Below are 13,780 nucleotides of genomic sequence, written 5' to 3' on the forward strand. Positions count from 1 at the left end.
GGGGGACAGGTTGGAATTCAAACAAAAGAGATGAGAAGAGGGCACGTGACAGGCGACGACGAAATAAGAAGGTGGAACGGCCTCTGAGGCAGCAAACGGTGCAGGAGGCACTGCTCTCCCTTGCTGCCATTTCAGATCTTCCTTGTCCATGGAACACTGTCTCTGATCCACCATGAGATCAGCCAGTGCAGTTATAAGTTTCCACTGTTCTTCCGTGGCGCTCTGGCTGTACTGGGAAACTTTGAGGCCAGCAGGAAGCAGATAATCCTATAAGTGAGTGTCCTCAAGCAAGAAAAGTCAGTGGCACATAACGGTGGCGCTGAGGGGCCAGGACCTCCAGGTTCCCTGGTAAACAAGAATACCTAACCTAGGCTGTCAAGAACAAAGATAAGGGCCCATGTTTCACCCACGTGATCTCCAACCGTGTGCTGGCTGCACGAGGGTCAGCAATCCTGGGCACAAAGGAAATCATGTTAATGAATAACAGAAATAAAGATAACCTTTTAATTCAATCCCACCACATGCTTAGGTGAGGAGTCAGCTGGATGTCTGTGGGTTTGTTTGGGTATGAGAAAGATTAGAAGGGAAGATTTACTAGAGATAGAGATGGGTGACTTGGAATACAATTGGGGAGGTTAAGGTTAACGCTGCAGAAGGGAAAAAATGAACTCGGAAGGAAAGCCTTGGATCGATGATGGGAGGCCAGAGAGAGAACATGTCCATGGTAGAAACCTCCCAGAATAGCAGGGAGAGCTGATCTTTCTGCATACACCTTCGTTGTCCTTGCAGGCAGAGGGAGCAGGCACTTTGAAGATGGGTAATGCAATCGCACATACAAGGCACTCTGGCAGCCTAGAGACAGGCACAGGCTCAATGGAACCCCAGGAGGGCTGACCCAGATTTCACTTTGCAGACTAGAAGCATAACCAGTGGTACACAGATGCTAAGGGCACTGATCTCCGCCTGGCACACCTATAAACGACATTTCTCGGCCCACAGCAACACTCCAGAATCCTCTTTTCCCTAGCCCTGCCTTTGCTCTTTTATCACCCCACCCCGCCTGTCCCAGCCCTTCTGAATTGTCAGTGTTTCTGAATGTACCACAAAACGGGGGCTTGTCTTCTAGCAGCGATTCGCTGAGTAATATTATTAGTTGGGGACACAACGACTTGAAGGCCTATCTTTCTCAAAGCTGAGCACAAAGTGCGCCACTTATTTGGTCCCCGGTTTTATCTAGCTACTGTGTTAACAGGCCCAACTCTCACAGACGGCCCAATACACCCTTCCATCGAGGACCAGGTGCTCCATACCACGACAGACTGGACGCACAACGTACTAGTCACATGATCAGGTCTGCTCACCTACGAACTATTACACTGTCCTAGGGGAGGATGGTTGAGTACGGCTGCAATGAGCCGTGTTTAACCTGCACGCAGTTTTAGATTGCATCGGACTTTCCTCATGGGGGGGGGGGGGCTTTGTACAATATGGAGGACATGTCCTGGGATGGCAAGATGCCAATTATGCAATACAATAATTGTTGCATGTGCAATGTTGATTGATAAATATTGACTGTGTTCCATGTTCTGTTTTATAGCCTTTACTCACATTGTTCCGGAGCACTGAAGGAAAGACAAGAGGTGGGCAGGGAGAGGAAGCTAAATCTCTTGAAAATATGATGAGTATACCTAAATCGCCTTAACGGGCCCTTTTACACTGTTGTGTGGATGAGGAAGAATGATGTGGTCTGTTGCTAAGCAACACTTCAGAGCTGGCAATCCACCTCAGTGCCCATCTCTTTGAGGGAGGGAATCACCAATGCAAGGTGAAACCTCATGGTAAGTCCGAGAATGGCAGTGAGTGGATCGCTATGCACAGCCTGCCCTCTACATCTCGAGGTTATTGTGCTGCTCATTTATCACTGAACGTTGGTGGGAAATGTACTAAGAAGGGCACAATATCCTGAACGGAGTGGACTGCGATTATAAGGGTCGGCTTGTTCTGGATGAATACCCCAAGTGGTCTTTGCTATGCAAAGGGCAGCTTCTAAGGAGGGATTGACACATAGGCCAACCATATTCCAAACCCAATTAGCAACATCAAACAAGATGGTAAAGGATGCACTGAAAAAACGACATATCCAAACCCCAGTGTACAAGGGACCTTGGCAGGCCCGATTTCACCAAGCTTATAGGGGGTAGTCCATATTGGCAATCAAGGCTCAGAGCATATTCATCTCGTAATGCATTAATTGCGATTTGGTACTGACTTCTTTGATGGCGGTGCCGCCATGCCCAGGAATATCCACACACTCTGTTCTAGAACATCCTTAGTGCGCAGACTTTGCAGACCCTCACACACCCAGGCTCTGCACAGTATAGAAAGAGGTCTTTGACCTTCACAGTCAGGCCTTCTCTCTGAGGCTCTCCTCTGTCGATGCTCACACACTCAACCATAACGCAACACTCACAGATGGTGAGCACGGGCGCTTCCCCAACCCAACTCACGCACCCATCGGCCTCACTCACCCGTCCTGGGAAAGCGCGTGCCGGAAGAAGTCATTGGCTGCTAGCTTGATGGCCTTCTCTGGAGTCACGAGGGTCAGGTTCACCGCAGCCCCTGGAGAGAACAAGGAAGGAAGTGAATTACAAGACTGGCAGGCAAGCAGGCTGGCAACCAGGGGCACATCACGGTGCTGACTGGAGAACATTCGCACGCAGCATTTAACACTCACTAAAGAGGCAACACTCCACGTCTATCTATAAAGTGGACAGAAAAACACTGTTCACTAAAATATAGTTCTCAAGAGTAACAGAATATACCCTCCCTCACTGCACTGCCTTTATCGAAGCCTCTGGATATTGAGCGCCATTATCATGTTAATGCCATGTGAGCTTCTTGGGAGGTGCTGCAATGTTTAGTGCATACAGTCTTATTTACATTGCGTAATTTGATTGTCCCAGGATAAAGGATCTGAAAGGCATTACTGAGGCTATCAGTGCCAGTGGCTCAAGGGCTTGGGGCCTAAATGAATTGCCTTGTGGAGAAATCATGGTCTATTCCAAGGCAACCACCATTTGTAATTCAAGGCAAGAAAAGAATCTCGCCAACTCTATGCTCATCTCTAGACTAGGGTGGGCATAACTCAAGTAATTCAAGCATAATCACACAGAATTACCTACAAATACCGCAAAATTATGCTTGAGTTACACAAGAAGAAGAATTCTTAGCGCAAAATGCTCCTTCGCATCCAAAATGGATAGGAGGATGCATTTTGTGCTAAGAAATAGCGCTAAATGCGATAGAACATGAATAGCGAGCACGAGCAGCCGCTCGCGCTCACTTAATGTGCTCTTGGCTAGGATTTCCTCCAGAATACTCAAAAGTTAGTGCTATTTTTTTTACCACAACATGCACCCTCCTGTTCAAAATGAACTAAGAAACAGCGCTAAATTCTACAGAATATGAATAGTGAGCACCCACTTGTGCTCGCTAAATGTGCTCTTGCATTAAGATTTCTTTTTTACTCCATTGGAAGGGACACTTGGGCTAGTCTCCGCCACGGTCTGACCAGCACACGCAGAAGGACATGACAGAAAAGGGCAGAACACCTTGAGATTACATAAGGGCCTAGCAGCTTAGGAGTTCCCCAGTACCATTTGAAGGCGAGTGGTAAGACAGAACCTGCTAAGAGTGTATAGACACAAAAGGCAAGTTAAAGGTTCTTGTCAGCAACTTTAATATCAAACTGGAATACAGTTTGTTTGGGCCACAAAGCAGAGTCAGTGATACTCTTTTTCAGGATGGTTCATTTCTGGCTCTGTGCAGGAAAGTCAGGTCCACTTCAATGACCTCTGTAGCTAAGAACATTAAACTCCACTCTATGATTGTAATTATGTTGCCTTCCAATTCTAATGTCCGTGTTTTCATTACTGTGTTTTACTGTAAGACCAAACGCCTTTAGGAATAAATCGTCCAATCAACTGTTCTAAAAGATTTCTAAAGGCCTTTATTTATTATTGAGTAGCATTCAGCCTGAAACCTGAAAATGGCGCAGAGTGAATGTGTGTACCTGGGAAAATCCTTTCACAATGAGGAACACGGGAGCCAGTCAGGGCACCGTACAGACTTTCCATTTTGGAAAGGGCCTCTTGCACACTAAGTCATCACACAGTGAACCCTCAGTGGAGTTCTGAATACAACAGTGGATTCCGGTAGAGCGCTGCATCACTCTTCCCTATGACAGTATACTGTGCTACTCCATTCTCCATCTTAAAGTACAATTTACTATTTTTTGCGAGTTCTGTCTCTAACTCTCCCGCAAACAGAGCCACGTTTCACATATTCCAACACAGAGCTCCACGCCCCCACTTTCCCTCACTAAGGCCATGTGTTCACTACCCTTGTTCAAAGAGCCTTCCACGTTCTACCCCACCAAACCCCTATATTCCACGGTCTATCCGAATCCTGCATCTTATGAGGGTTCTTTGCTTCGGTATTCCCTCACGGTCCCTTTGCAATTCAGTGGGTTTCGTATATCACCCACATACAACCGCACTCCCCTCACCATGACTATCACAGAATGCCATGTTCTCCATTCTCCCTAATACAGCCCGTTTGATTCTTCTCCAGAATACAGTTCTGTCCGTCTTCTAACCTTGCAATGCTCCCATTACCTCTCCTAAAACAAACTCGTGTGCGCGCCCCTTCACCCAGCCCCCAGCCACTCCATGTTTATTCAGACCTCTTTATTTTAGTAAAACTTTATGAATATGCTTTGCTTACAGATGTTATCACCAAGGCCTATACATCCTTAGGGCTGTCGAGTCATTCATATTTGTATTCTGCCCACTACAGCATAGGGCGGCGAGTCAGCTCATTGAAGCCACTGGCTAACTCCACCAACAATGCAAAATAAACAATCGCATTTTAGTCGGTACTGCCACGTGCAGTGCCTGCCCAGAGACAGTGAGTAGAGGCTCTTTCACAAGGTGCACATTTGCACACACAGTTGGGGAGCCCCTGGTTTTCTGTGTTAGCGGCATTTCGCCTATTCCACAACGGGCTCCTTGTTCTCGTCAGACCCGGCTCATCTCATAGCTGTCGTCAGTCACGTTTTAGGTCCCCTACTCCCGTGCTAATCTTTCTACTTGAGTCCTGTGCTCACGTTACGAGTTTTGGTTGGTCTCTTTGCACCAGTTTCGACTGGGCCCAGTGATTGTAGTGAAGTGCCATGGTAACCATACTGAATGGCCAGCCAATCGCCTGTGACATCCCTTCCACACAACAGCTGTTCCCGACAGCCAATCACAGGCCGCTGTGGTGCCGTCTCCTTGGCAACCCGGAGGTGTTAGTAAAAAGCTATTTATTCTCTTGGGAGGACCAGGCCAGCTTTGTCAGGTCCATGTGCCACACGAATTAAAGGTGATTCCCTTCAGTGTGATGAAAAAATTACGAACACTATTCGCACTCCTCTTGGGCTTTTTAATTTCCGATCGGGAGTCAGCAGGATTGAAATGTATACTGCAGTCAGGTTCAAGTTATGGCTAAAACACGCGCAGAGGGGGACAGAAAAACCCTAACAACTAATTCAAAACATATGAGTCAGTAAGTCAAAGTTATCCATACATTGTATTGTCTACAAATTAGAACTCCCGGGTTCAGAGCCTCGAGGTGTTCATGATAACACCCATTTCCGGCTTCTTTTCCTTCGTCGTATGCGGTAGTCATTCCCTCGCCACCGTGCCTAGATTAGTACGTTTGCAAATAACACTGGCTGCTTGAGAATCACATTAGAATTCCGTCTGAAATGTCATGTAACAACTGGCTTTCATTATTTTGTTGTTCAAGTAATTTACCATCTACGTGTTAAAGCATGTAAGGTCTCCCTAACTGGAGTCACTGCCAGAATTTCGGGCATCAGGTCATGGAGGGACTCCCTCTATAAACAGGTAATTGAAGCTGTGCATGTACGTGCGAATGCACGCCGTAGTATTCATCTGGTGCAAGCCTAGTTTGGGGGTAGCGCTGCGCTAAAGGTAATAGACTCGGCGTTGGAATTAGGGCCTGGGTGAGCTGGGACTGATCTCAGACCCTGTGTTACAGTGAGGGTGGGGGCCCCCTCTAGGGGCAGAGAGGAACGCAGACTGCCTTCACGGATGGACAACGAGATAGTAGGGTGACCAGATGTGAGAAAGTAGCCTCTTTCTAGCCTTGTTAACCCCCACTTTGGGCCTGTTTGTGAGTGTATGTCAGGGTGTTTTCACTGTCTCACTGGTATCCTGCTTGCCAGGGCCCAGTGCTCATAGTGAAAACCCTATGTTTTCAGTATGTTTGTTATGTGTCACTGGGACCCTGCTAGTCAGGACCCCAGTGCTCATAAGTTTGTGACCTAAAGGTATGGGTTACCTGTGTAGTGACTAACTGTCTCACGGAGGCTCTGCTAATCAGAACCTCAGTGGTTATGCTCTCTCATTTCTTTCAAATTGTCACTAACAGGCTAGTGACCAATTTTACCAATTTACATTGGCTTACTGGAACACCCTTATAATTCCCTAGTATATGGTACTGAGGTACCCAGGGTATTGGGGTTCCAGGAGATCCCTATGGGCTGCAGCATTTCTTTTGCCACCCATAGGGAGCTCTGACAATTCTTACACAGGCCTGCCACTGCAGCCTGAGTGAAATAACGTCCACGTTATTTCACAGCCATTTTACACTGCACTTAAGTAACTTATAAGTCACCTATATGTCTAACCTTTACCTGGTAAAGGTTGGGTGCTAAGTTACTTAGTGTGTGGGCACCCTGGCACTAGCCAAGGTGCCCCCACATTGTTCAGGGCCAATTCCCCGGACTTTGTGAGTGCGGGGACACCATTACACGCGTGCACTACATATAGGTCACTACCTATATGTAGCTTCACAATGGTAACTCCGAATATGGCCATGTAATATGTCTATGATCATGGAATTACCCCCTCTATACCATCCTGGCATAGTTGGCACAATCCCATGATCCCAGTGGTCTGTAGCACAGACCCTGGTACTGCCAAACTGCCTTTCCCGGGGTTTCACTGCAGCTGCTGCTGCTGCCAACCCCTCAGACAGGCATCTGCCCTCCTGGGGTCCAGCCAGGCCTAGCCCAGGATGGCAGAACAAAGGACTTCCTCTGAGAGAGGGTGTTACACCCTCTCCCTTTGGAAAATGATGTTAAGGCAGGGGAGGAGTAGCCTCCCCCAGCCTCTGGAAATGCTTTCATGGGCACATTTGGTGCCCATTTCTGCATAAGCCAGTCTACACCGGTTCAGGGACCCCTTAGCCCTGCTCTGGCGTGAAACTGGACAAAGGAAAGGGGAGTGACCACTCCCCTGACCTGTACCTCCCCTGGGAGGTGCCCAGAGCTCCTCCAGTGTGCTCCAGACCTCTGCCATCTTGGAAACAGAGGTGCTGCTGGCACACTGGACTGCTCTGAGTGGCCAGTGCCACCAGGTGACGTCAGAGACTCCTTGTGATAGGCTCCTTCAGGTGTTGCTAGCCTATCCTCTCTCCTAGGTAGCCAAACCCTCTTTTCTGGCTATTTAGGGTCTCTGTCTCTTGGGAGTCCTTAGATAACGAATGCAAGAGCTCATCCGAGTTCCTCTGCATATCTCTCTTCACCTTCTGCCAAGGAATCGACTGCTGACCGCGCTGGAAGCCTGCAAAACTGCAACATAGTAGCAAAGATGACTACTGCAACTCTGTAACGCTGATCCTGCCGCCTTCTCGACTGTTTTCCTGGTGGTGCATGCTGTGGGGGTAGTCTGCCTCCTCTCTGCACTAGAAGCTCCGAAGAAATCTCCTGTGGGTCGATGGAATCGTCCCCCTGCAACCGCAGGCACCAAAAAGCTGCATTACCGGTCCCTTGGGTCTCCTCTCAGCACGACGAGCGAGGTCCCTCGAATCCAGCAACTCTGTCCAAGTGACTCCCACAGTCCAGTGACTCTTCAGTCCAAGTTTGGTGGAGGTAAGTCCTTGCCTCACCTCGCTAGACTGCATTGCTGGGAACCGCGACTTTTGCAGCTACTCCGGCCCCTGTGCACTTCCGGCGGAAATCCTTTGTGCACAGCCAAGCCTGGGTCCACGGCACTCTAACCTGCATTGCACGACTTTCTAAGTTGGTCTCCGGCGACGTGGGACTCCTTTGTGTAACTTCGGGTGAGCACCGTTTCACGCATCCTCGTAGTGCCTGTTTCTGGCACTTCTCCGGGTGCTACCTGCTGCTAAGAGGGCTCCTTGTCTTGCTCGACGTCCCCTCTACCTCCTGGTCCAATTTGCGACCTCCTGGTCCCTCCTGGGCCACAGCAGCGTCCAAAAACGCTAACCGCACGATTTGCAGCTAGCAAGGCTTGTTGGCGTTCTTTCGGCGGGAAAACACTTCTGCACGACTCTCCAAGGCGAGAGGGATCCGTCCTCCAAAGGGGAAGTCTCTAGCCCTTTGCGTTCCTGCAGAAACCGCAGCTTCTTCTGTCCAGTAGAAGCTTCTTTGCACCCGCAGCTGGCATTTCCTGGGCATCTGCCCATCTCCGACTTGCTTGTGACTTTTGGACTTGGTCCCCTTGTTCCACAGGTACTCCAGATTGGAAATCCAGCGTTGTTGCATTGTTGGTTTGTGTCTTTCCTGCCTTATTTCCCTATCACGACTTCTTTGTCCTTTGGGGAACTTTAGTGCACTTTGCACTCACTTTTCAGGGTCTTGGGGTGGGCTATTTTTCTAACCCTCACTATTTTCTAATAGTCCCAGCGACCCTCTACAAGGTCACATAGGTTTGGGGTCCATTCGTGGTTCGCATTCCACTTTTGGAGTATATGGTTTGTGTTGCCCCTATCCCTATGTGTCCCCATTGCATCCTATTGTAACTATACATTGTTTGCACTGTTTTCTAAGACTATACTGCATATTTCTGGTATTGTGTATATATATCTTGTGTATGTTTCCTATCCTCTCACTGAGGGTACACTCTGAGATACTTTGGCATATTGTCATAAAAATAAAGTACCTTTATTTTTAGTATAACTGTGTATTGTGTTTTCTTATGATATTGTGCATATGACACTAAGTGGTACTGTAGGAGCTTCACTCGTCTCCTAGTTCAGCCTAAGCTGCTCTGCTAAGCTACCATTATCTATCAGCCTAAGCTGCTAGACACCCTATACACTAATAAGGGATAACTGGGCCTGGTGCAAGGTGCAAGTACCCCTAGGTACTCACTACAAGCCAGTCCAGCCTCCTACACCAGACGTTCCGGATTTCCCCGGACAATCCCGGTGTCCCGACGCTTTGCTTAATTTTATACAAATGTCTCGGTTTTTGGGACAAAGGTCAGATCATTACCTAAATGTCCCGGTTTTTGGGACAAAGAACAGGTTATCTAGGGAAGCATACATTCAATGTATGCTCTCCTTTAACAGACGCCTACAAAGTATGTAATCATTAAAGTAATTTATCTGTTACTGTCAGACAACACAGTCCCCTGTCTGCGACAGCAGAGAGACGCAGTAGGGAGCAGAGAGAGGTAGGGGGGTGCAGGTCAAGCCATAGCTAATTTTATATGTGTAGTCTTGTAAATGTGTGTGTATATATTTGTACATATATATATATATATATATAAATATACACATATATAGGCAGACTTCACAAAGATACGCAAAAAGTTACATGCCAGAAATAGAAGGGAGTGAAAAGTCGTTAGTCTTTCTTTTATGTCTGACCTGTCCCTGTTTTTGCTCCTCAAATTCTGGTCACCCTAACGAGATGGTACTTTAGTTTCTTACTGAACTGCACGGACGGTGATGTAAGCAGGCGGCGCAGGGACCTGTTGTTCCAAATCCTCAGTGGGTACAGCGAGAAAGCTCGACTTCAGGTCAAGGCCACGCTAATTAAGCGCTCCTGCAATTGTGACATTTTCCACACAAATACAGATTTACCACACCTGCCACCTAATACAAAATCTGTCGCATAACTTGCACAGGTTAACTGGTCACCTCTGAGTTGCAGATTGTTACCAGTTTAACATATGAATACATCAATGGGGTGAAATATTTTCTCGGAGAGCAAAATGACACGCTGGTTGAATACTGATTCAGATTGTTACACAATATACAGCATCATTTGTATTTTTAAATGTACGAGACAGTCAACAGTGTAGCAGAATCTGCATGATTTCTTTGGCCCACTTGTGGTATTCCAATCTTTCGAGCCTTGCAATGTCTTGACTGCTTGTGCTGCGTTAATCACACGAGACGTTAGTACTCATTTTTTCGGAGCACTGGTTCCCGATGCTCCGTAGGCAGTGGATGTGGGCCTGGTGGGGGTGGGGTTGATGTGGTCCTCTATCTTTACTGCATCGAACAACCTGCTGGCAATCTCTAGGATGATCTTCAATGAGGCCAAAAGAGGTACAAATGCTGCTGAGCAGATTGTTGACCCCCATGCAAAAGCAAAAAGCTTTTTGCTTCAGGATGAGTACGGGGGAGCAGGCCTTCACTTTTTGTTTAACAGTACGAGAGAGTTCCAGGCTTCTTGGCTATGTGTGAAGTGCCAGAGAGATCAGAGCGGACAGTGAACCCAAGGAACTTGGCATTTGAGGCGAGTGGATGGGTGAATCAGTACAGCTACATATAATCTTGGGCCTGGGCTGCTGTGGTGCTGCTTGCTGAAACTGGCGATTTTCTCATCAAGCTTTTGCCTACAGCTGTTCAGCAGATTTACATTTAGACTGTTTCATGCAACACCACTGCTACTACTGTTCCATCCTAGGGACCACATAGATCTAATAAATCACCTCAATTCTCACCCAGAGAAACCCCTGCTCTGCCCTCTAGGGAGCACACAACGAGTTACAATGATGCACCTCACTGCAATCCATTCCAACACTGGAATCCACCCACACAGCCTTGCAAGAGCACCTTCCCCTGATGTTACCGTACTGACATTAAAGGCCTCTGGCAGCCCTGTCCTTGTACATTGTCCTGCAATACCTTCCGCCATTTCAGTGCGGAGACCCACACACCCTTAGCAGTGCACTATAATTCTTACCTGCGACACCTCAGCTTTTCAAGCACCGGAAGCATACTTCTCTAAAACTGCATTTTTATGGTGGCAACAAGACTCCGGATCACACAGACACGGTCTAGGCTACGTTCACCGCTGCAATACATTCTGGGACTTGCAGTCTTGGTTCAGTTCATCTGACCCCAGGACACTATTCCCTCTGAAAACAATACTCTTATAAAGAAAGCCCAGGATCGTACTCAACTGGTCACACAATTCCTCCAGTTACGGCGTGCAGCACCCCTGTCATTTAGTTATTGACACTCGCACACAGGGCTGTCCCCGCACCTCAAGCCTGGCCTGTGACATTATTTGACAATATAGACTTACACAGTTTTCCCTAAACAGCGATCTGGACAACGTTTTTAAAAGTAATATATGTCATAACACTGGAACTGGGAAGGAATTCTACATGTGAACCAATAAAATACACATAGGGCCGCCTTTGTCTATAGTCCCTATACTTTCCCTTACGTTAAATGTACTATGCTATATACAGCATTATGGTGCGAAATACGATGTTTCAAACCGACAACAATACAAATTCAACAATAGCATTATAGTTGGTATTGCCATGTGCAGTACCAATAAGGAGAGGGTGAGGGATTTTATAATATTTATATTCTACTTGGTTTCAAAGCAAGACGTTGACCTTTATAAAGAGAAAAAAAGGGACGCATACTTATAAATATAATTATTTGGTTCTTAGCATGACCCAAACCCCCTTCCTCACCGTGAGTTCTATCACAGTGGTCCTTAATGACTTAAGTCACTTCAAGCCACCAAACCTGGGGCTTGTCTCCCCAGCACAATGTTTGGTCCAAGCATCAACACACACGTAATGAGGTGGTGACCCAGCCTTACCTCTGTACATGCCGAAGTAACCCTCCGATCGTATCGTCTTGACGAGACAGTCAGACCTGAAATCGAGAAGAGAGTTCAGCCTATACTGGATGCTCCAAGGAATCACAAGTAAGTCACTCAATTTTTTGTTAAGCGTATAATAGGTGGTAAAATCTCTTTACTATCCTGATGAGATTCTGAGGCAGAATGGTGATGCTCATGATACCTACTGGAATGGGAAGTCCTGAGGCAGACGCCCTTTGGCGTTGTAGGCTTCTCATCCTGCCTGATAGCAAACAATCCATTCTCAGATCCCACGTGATAGCACGAGACTAAGGGCCGGATTTAGATCTCGGCGGATAGAATAGTTTGTCACAAACATGACGGATATCCCGTCCACCGGATTACGATCCCCATAGGATATAATTGGATCGTAATATGGCGGATTGGATATCCATCACATTTGTGATGAAGGATTCCCCTCTGTCAAGATCTAAATCAGCCCCTTAGTCAGGCTGCGATTCTAACCCATCATGATCTCTGATTCCCATGAATCCAGAGCTCTCTTGATTACAATTCATCCTGATCTCTCTGATTCCCAGCCATCCTGATCTTTAAATCCCTCCCATCCCTATCTCTTTTGATTCTAATCCGTCCTGCTTTCTGTCCTGATCTCTCTGATCCCATCCATCCTGATCTCTCTGATATTAATTTATCCTGATCTCCCTGTAAACCTGGCCCAGATTTGTGCAGTTTATAACAACATCAAGAGACTTAATCAGACTGCAATTCCAATCCACCCTGACTTCTCAGATTCCAATCTATCCTGATCTCTCTGAGCCCATTCATCTTGAGCTATCTGCGAACTTGGTCCAGTTTTGCACAGGTTATGACAGAGAAGTGCAATGAAAGTGAAGTAGAAGTAACTACTTAGTGCCTAAGTAAATTCTGTATAGGAGAGAAATGACCCCCCAAGCAGGGATTGAGTAGTTCACATGAGAAATGGCTACCGGTCTAGTCGTCACTACTGTAGGAAAACCACTGGTACCAAGGTTATCATTTTTACTGGGAGTAATGGGCTTGTATCAGTGCAAAGCACATTCCAGCAGCACTGGAAAAGAAATGGTTTCCATTTGAGGAAAAGGCTGCGATGTCACCTCAGCCAATTTTATAGCATGAGGAGCAGGGGCAGTTAGAGTTTGATGGAACAGGAGTACTGCCATAAATCAGAAGTGCTTCTGTCCTGTCAAACTCGAAGTTCCCCCACTTTGAGGGGGTCAGGGGAAGTTCTGGGCTTTGGACAGTAGAGCCTCAGCTGACAGCACCTTCCAAAACTGCCCTAACATCCCATCTGCCAAAATGCCATCACGTTACATTAAATGCCCCTTAATCCTGAACCAACAACTAAGAGGGGAAGTGAGGAAGATGAGGGAATAGAAGAGAAGCTTCATTGCTCTTTCTAAAGAAGACTAGAGAAGATGAGGGAAAACGTTGGTAGAGAGTAGGGCAAGCTAATCTGTAGCATCTGCAACAATTATTGCCAAAGCTAATAGGTCTCTCCTGTGCAAGAGTTATTACCTTTGTCAATGTTTTTAAGCCATGTTGTACAGCACTCTGTGCAGCATGGATGAAAGTTAAAAAAGGCACAATGACATAGTAAATGCTGGCCATGTGATTGCTCTTTCTTTGTTTTTACTTTCAACCATGCTGCACAGCAGATGCACTGCTGTAGAACAAGGCTTAAAAAACACTGGCAAAGCCAATAGATCTCGCATAGGTGAGACCTACTGACTTTGCCAATGCTTGATTAAAAGGCTACAAAATACAAAGATGTATTTGTCAACATCC

At 46.9% G+C, this 13,780-nt stretch overlaps 1 protein-coding gene across 5 annotated transcripts in view; it reads right to left on the reverse strand.

Annotated features, from left to right (window-relative positions):
- Window positions 1–13,780, reverse strand: part of SLC25A22 (solute carrier family 25 member 22) — a 179,496-nt gene that overhangs the window by 57,675 nt on the left and 108,041 nt on the right. For all 5 annotated transcript variants that reach the window (XM_069223107.1, XM_069223105.1, XM_069223104.1 and 2 more), the window contains 2 exons: window positions 11,954–12,009; window positions 2,529–2,619 (listed from right to left, as the gene is read on the reverse strand). In XM_069223107.1, coding sequence (XP_069079208.1) covers window positions 2,529–2,619; window positions 11,954–12,009 — 147 coding nt within the window. The remainder of the gene's footprint in view (window positions 1–2,528; window positions 2,620–11,953; window positions 12,010–13,780) is intronic.

Source organism: Pleurodeles waltl, chromosome 3_1 (assembly GCF_031143425.1).
Source record: "Pleurodeles waltl isolate 20211129_DDA chromosome 3_1, aPleWal1.hap1.20221129, whole genome shotgun sequence".
Lineage (NCBI taxonomy): Eukaryota > Metazoa > Chordata > Amphibia > Caudata > Salamandridae > Pleurodeles > Pleurodeles waltl.